The sequence below is a fragment of the Lampetra fluviatilis genome, chromosome 51 (assembly GCF_964198595.1).
Source record: "Lampetra fluviatilis chromosome 51, kcLamFluv1.1, whole genome shotgun sequence".
NCBI classification, from domain to species: domain Eukaryota; kingdom Metazoa; phylum Chordata; class Hyperoartia; order Petromyzontiformes; family Petromyzontidae; genus Lampetra; species Lampetra fluviatilis.
In genome coordinates, this window is record NC_136325.1 from 9,180,472 (window position 1) to 9,186,930 (window position 6,459).

General features: G+C 50.2%; 1 protein-coding gene across 1 annotated transcript; it reads left to right on the forward strand.

Annotated features, from left to right (window-relative positions):
* The first annotated feature begins 171 nt into the window (after positions 1–171).
* IKBIP (IKBKB interacting protein) lies at positions 172–4,742 on the forward strand. Its single transcript, XM_078878697.1, has 3 exons — positions 172–728; positions 1,528–1,648; positions 3,268–4,742. The coding sequence occupies exons 1-3, from the start codon at positions 628–630 to the stop codon at positions 3,865–3,867; spliced, it is 822 nt and encodes a 273-aa protein (XP_078734823.1). The 5' UTR covers positions 172–627; the 3' UTR covers positions 3,868–4,742.
* The last annotated feature ends 1,717 nt before the right edge of the window (positions 4,743–6,459 follow it).

The following is a 6,459-nucleotide window of genomic DNA, read 5'->3' on the forward strand; positions in this document are numbered from 1 at the left end:
GCGACTCAAAGTGCACCTAGCCTGGCACAGGCCCCGTGGCGACGTCCCCGTCACACTTGGCGGGTATTGGCAGCGGTGCGTGTGGCTGCTGTGACTGGCTGCCGCCGCACCGTGGCCGCGTCTTGGCTCGCATCTCGACGCTCGCACGGCCCCTGGCCGCGTGGTCCGGGGCCGCTCGCGACGCGAGGGGGACTCCAGGGGCCGCACGGTGCAAGCGCTGCGGGCTCGCGATCTCGCGATCTCGTGATCCCATGATCTCGCGATCTTCTCCAGATCTTGGCATCCCACGATCTCCCATCTCTTGCTCTCACGATCTCATTATCTCCTCCTGATCTCACGATCTCATGATCTCGCTATCTTCTCCAGATCTTGGCATTCCACGATCTCACATTCTTCCATCATGTCTTGCTTTCACGATCGCATTATCTCCTCCTGATCTCACGCTCTCATGATCTCCTGATCTCACGATTTCATCTTATCCTGATCGCATTATCTCCTCCTGATCTCACGATCTCATGATCCCATGATCCCATGATCTCCTCTTGATCTCACGATTTCATCTCCTCCTGATCTCACGCTCTCATTATCTCCTGATCCCGGTGTGGTGGAGAGGACCCTGCCTGGGCCATGGTGTCGCGTGTGGATGCGGGGTTTAGACCCCCGCTGCGAGCGCCAACGCCGCTGCTGCTGCTGATGGTGGTGGTGGTGCTGCCGCTCGCACTGGGCACGTGAGTTTACAGCAACAACTGCGGCAACTGTGTCGCACACGACTCCGGGTTAACAGTGCCGCTTCAACAGTGGCACAGGGTTAAGCATTGCTACAGCAATGTCACTACTTGTGTGTCACTTCAACAGTGACACAGGGTTAAACATTGTTACAGCACTGTCACTACTGGTGTGTCGCTTCAACAGTGGCACAGGGTTAAGCATTGTTACAGCACTGTCACTACTGGTGTGTCGCTTCAACAGTGGCACAGGGTTAAGCATTGTTACAGCACTGTCACTACTGGTGTGTCGCTTCAATAGTGGCACAGGGTTAAACATTGTTACAGCACTGTCACTACTGGTGTGTCGCTTCAACAGTGGCACAGGGTTAAGTGCTCCACATTGGCACAGCGAGAGCATGACAAAGAATACTGTCACTGTGCCACGTGTGCTGCCAGTTTGGGTTCATGTGCCCGATCTTCCACGTCACGGAAGGTGTGGCTTTGTCAGGGGTTTCCCGCTTTCGGAATGCGTACACACTCCACACAAGGACAATCATTGCCTCGAATAAATATGATTTGAAGCTTTCGTGACTGCAGGAATCCATACTCTTTGGTTCTTTCGGTAAAGTCACGTAGGTAGAAAAATAATAGATCACGACGTTTCGATCGAAGCACAAGTAATCGTCATCAGGTGGGACAACCACAGCAAGAAAAAACTGCTGCTGTTTTGTTACATTCTTCGTGTAAAAATGGTGCAGCCGCTGCTGCTGCTGTTGTTAGACGTGGGGTTTGTGTGTGCGTGTGGTTTCCACCCCCCCAGGTTCACGTACGTGTACTCGGTGAAGAGGGGGGAGTTGGAGGCCAGACTGGCGCAGCTGCAGCTGGGACTGCAGAGCCGCGTGGCCTCCCTGCACGCTGACCTCTCAGCTTTGTCGGAAAAGGCGAGCGTCTCTGAATGTGTGCTGCTGTCAATTACGCTCCGCGTCAACCATTAAACCAGGGGTGGGGAACATTTTTTCTGCCAAGGGCCATTTGGATATTCATAACATCATTCGCGGGCCGTACACAATTATCGACTTAAAAATTAGCTTGTTATATTTGGTCAAGCATTTAATTAACTCACCCCTAATGTGATGGCTGGAACTGCTTCTCTTTAGTGATGCGTGCGATGTTAGCTGGTATTGATGATGTTGCTACTCGCAACTGCTTTTCCAGGTTTGCTCTTAGATTTATTGAATTTCGAGTCCCGCCTGCGGTTGCCTTGGCAGGGCCACATCAAATGATTTTGTGGGCCTCATACGTCCTGCGGCCCGGACGTTCCCCACCCCTGTATTAAACGGTCACGACACAAGCAAGCGTCGATTGTCATGTTGCTGCTGCTCTTAAGAGGGATTCTGCTGGTCATGGTCGTGAAATCTGCTGCACCCCTATCGACCCCATCCATAATTTATTGTAACTCGCTACCGTACGGTACATCTGGCGAAAACATTACCAAGCTGCCGGGTGTCCAAAATTCTTTGGCACGTGTCGTAACGGGTACCGCAAGATGCAACCGTGTCCGTCCAGTGCTCGCTAAGCTGCAATGGCTTCTGGTTGCCGAACGAATACAGTGATTTAAGGTTGCACCCGCTAAACGCAAAGTGCTTGCCACAAATGAACCGCAATACCTCGCTGATCTCGTAAAGGAGCATAAACCAGCACGCATACTCCGATCATCCTCGCGGCGGCTTTTAGCCCGCCATCGAACAAAGACTGTCATCGCATCGCGCGCTTTCAGAAGTGCTTCTGTGGCCGTCTGGAACGCTCTTCCTTCTGGTATTTGGAAGCCACTTTCTTTGGAACTGCTTTGTTTTGTGTAGTTTGTTGTCCTTCCCCCTCACCTCCGATAGCACAGGTTGGCTACGTACAGTGCGAAAGAGGTTCAACATACATACAGCGCTACCCCTGCTGCCCATGCACTGCCCCCTTGCATAACCTCCACCACCACCTAAACTAGTCCCACCCCGTGTCCAGGGGAATGGGCGTGGCCTAATAACAATCGTTTTCCCTTAAACAATTGTTTTCAGGGTGCTATGCATGGCAAGGTGAAACATAGTCAACAACCAAGTAAAGAAGAAGGGAGAGAGACGGTTGAAAATAACTGAAGAAAGAAAGACATTTTAGGCAGAGTCGTTTTAGTCGAGATTTTAAAGATTAGTAAAGTGTCTTGGAAGTCCTGACCTCGAAGGGCAACGAGGGGTTTGGGCCTAAGGAGTCAAGGGGCGGGGCATACAAGGAGAGGGTAGGGTCTATACAGGAAGGGACGGCCTAGAGAGGTTGAACTTACCTGTTGATTTAAGTTAAATGCGTAAAATCAAATAATGTACGCGTGCGGTGGGCAGCAGTAGAGCCTCAGTGTCGTAGGTGCAGCTACAGGCCAACTTGTCTGGCTGAAATTTGCTTAGTGAGCAGAGTAACTGGAATAACCAATAGCAACATCGCTCACCCGCCCCCCTACTGCCAGGCTGGTATGCTGTGTGTTCACTCACTCACGTGCTGTTGTCTGTGGTTATATTTCCAGCTGAAGTTCTCTGAAGCTTTGCTGAAGGAAAAGCACCGGTCGCAGCAGCAACTGAAGGATTGGCGCGTACAGCAGGCGGAGTTGCAGATTCTTCTAAACGAAACCCTTCCACAGTTGAGACGAGAAATTCAGGCTTTGCGCGACGAAAGCAAATCGTTCCGGAGCGCAGTGACGGTGGCCGTGAATGAAGCGGATCACGAGGTGAGCTTGCTGAAGACCAAGCTGGAGGATTTGCGTGGAAGCATGCTGAGGAACACCAAGGCCATCATTGCGCAGAGTAAAGACGACGCGGTGAGCGAGGAGAAGTGGGCGCTCAGGAATCTGGACGCCTTGTCAGACCTGAACCTTGAAGTTGCACGACTCAACGAGTCTCATTGGCAGTTTAAAGCGAGCTTCGAGAGCTTGGAGAAGAAAATGACGGCCACGATTGACCGTTATCCGGAGATGGAGGCTCTTGTGAACGCCGTGGATAAGCTGGCGAAAGATTTTGAACGCAAAAAGAGGAAAACTGACGAGCTAGAGTCCTGGCTTGCTCAAACGGAAGCATTTATGGCTCAGATCAACGGCAACTTTGAGCAAATGCAAAACCTCACATTCTGACCACGAAGGGTTTTAACATGCAACACGAATAGCAATACAGATGAAAACTCGTATCTGATACATCAGAGGCAGGATCTCAGAAGTACATTTTGTGGATAAAATAGATTGACTTTGGGTGGAATAAATGGTGTATACGGGCTCTGATGAATGAATGGCACCATTCCCACATTGCATTTCACTGCATCAAAACACGATGTTCTTTTAAAAATACATAAACATACGCGGTAATTGTTTTTGTTGACAAAAAGTACTCTGTATTAACGCGTGACGCAGTCACCAGTCGCACACTCTCGACAGCTCGCGGCGCTGTGACGTCACTCTGCTGTTGCGTTATCACAGCAGCGGCTTCGTTACGACCACCACCATCAGGGCGGTGGATGATTGGGCAAACACGAGGGAGATTGTGTGACTGTGGCCCTCCCGTGGCCTCGGCGCTGTTACTGCTCATATCAGGATTCGAGTTATTGATGTCCGTGTCGCCTCGATGACGGTCGTAGTTGTGTTTTACGGTCACACGGAGACGTGAAGCGTGCGGAAGGGGGAGCCGCCGTTTCCCACCCAGGCCGATGCGCAACTCCTCCACGCATGGCACATTGAAGACACAAATCCACGTTGGTGCGATAGTGACCATGCAATCCAAACTATCAACCATATAGAAAACCACTGTAGTCTGTCCTTCAACGGAGGAGGAATAGCACAACTTTTACAAGTCTCCCCTGAAGCCCTTTCACGTCGTGGCTTGCAAACCTCGAATAGAAAAGTGTTACTCTTTGGTTCTTTCGGTAAAGTCACGTAGTTAGAAATAAAATGAAATCACGACGTTTTTGCAAAAAAAAACGTCTTGCTGTGGTTTTCCCACCTGATGATGATTGCTTGTGTTGCAATCGAAACGTGATTTGTTTTTACTTTATTTCTACCTACGTGACTTTACCGAAAGAACCAAAGAGTATGGATTCCTGCAGTCACGAAAGCTTCAAATCATGATTAGAAAAGTTGTTGCAGGCACAGACATTCGCTTGGTCTTTATTTTGTTACGTGACACAAGTGATCCTGCCATTCATCATTGCCAGTTCTCTCGGACACGAGAATGTGTTATACCGTATTCGAACTTTATGAATTCAAATGGTGAATATTTGTTTCAATTTGACTTGGTGCCTTGTTTGTATGTTGAACTTCTTCCGCAATGTACGTAGCCAACCGTGCTGATTGATGGGATTAAGTGCCTTGTGTCTTTTGCAGTGTTTGTCAAGTTTACGAATACAAATAAACGTTTGTGCTTTACTCAAACAGAGGAGTATAATCTCGGTGAGTCTCAGAAGGTGCCAGCTCATGGAATGAAACGAGTACATGCAGACAAAACGTACAGACTGTCATAATAAAATGCAATTTATCACGCACACAATGTCTCACAGACTCTTGAGGCGTGGATGCAAGCTCAGGGTAACTCGAAAGACAGGCGAGATATATGGAGGCCTTTAAATGTCGCTTAAAAAGTCGGTGTCGATTTCTGCGAATGTGCAGCAGCGGACGATTGGTCCATGTCCCAGACGGCAGGGGCTGCCGCGGAGAAACGCCGCTCGGCAGTGCCGGTACTGGGTCTTGGTCGAGAGGAGGCGGGGGTTGGGAGTCGCGCTGCTGTGCAGAGTTCTACCGTGAGCTGTGTTCCAGGGTGTGTGTGTGTATGTTGAACTTCTTTCGCACCGTCCATAGCCAACCGCGCTAATCGGAGGTGCGGGATAAGGACAACAAACTACACACGCGAAGCAGTTCTAAATAAATTATTTTTCAATCAAGATGATTTAAAAATGCTAAGCTCCAGCGGCTTCCTAATATCGAAACGAAGAGCGTTCCAGACGGCCGTAGAAGTGCATCTGAAAGCGCGCGATGCGGTGACCGTCTTTGTTCCATGGCCAGCCAAAAGCTGCCGCTGCGATGATGAACGGAGTTCGCGTGACGGGAGAGCGGCGGCAGAGATAGAGTGGAGGACCGTAAGTCGAGGTGCGGCGAACGAAATTCTCAAAACGCACGAAGATCCGTTACCTCTGATGTGCTGCCACCTGGCCCTGGCAGGCAACAGGGTTTGGGGCATTGCAGTTGTCCATCACAGCCAATTGTTTATTGGCTGTGTCGGGTGGTGACTGGTTGAATGACACATTTTCGCGATCTAACCCCCAAACACCTTTATTATGGATAATATTGGTCGCAAAAGCCACCGTGTTGAACTGACTGTGCCCTATATCTGTAACTTGACGGGCGAGACATCACAGAAGTGCGGTGCCAACAGAAAGCCATGAACTCCCAAAGATCGCATTTTGTGTTGCAACCCGGAGTGACCGAACGTGAGATGTTACTTAATGCTGCACGAACAACGTTGAACTGTGAAATAAAGTCGGTGCTAACGCAGACCCAGACTCGTCTCTGCTGTGGGTGAGCACGTGGCAGCCCCAACGCAGCCTGGTTCGCCCTGCGGATCTCTTTCCATGCGGCCACGTGAAGTTATGGCGAGCAACTCTAGTTTATTTAGTCTCGTCTCGAGCAGACACGTCAGGGAGACAAGGCTGAGCTACCAGAGACCTGGTCAGCATTGGGTTG

Coding starts and splice junctions, on each gene's coding strand:
- IKBIP (XM_078878697.1), top strand. CDS start 628: ATGGTGTCGCGTGTGGATGCGGGGTTTAGACCCCCGCTGCGAGCGCCA. Junction 729..1,527: donor CTGCCGCTCGCACTGGGCAC/GTGAGTTTACAG, acceptor CCACCCCCCCAG/GTTCACGTACGTGTACTCGG. Junction 1,649..3,267: donor TCTCAGCTTTGTCGGAAAAG/GCGAGCGTCTCT, acceptor TTATATTTCCAG/CTGAAGTTCTCTGAAGCTTT.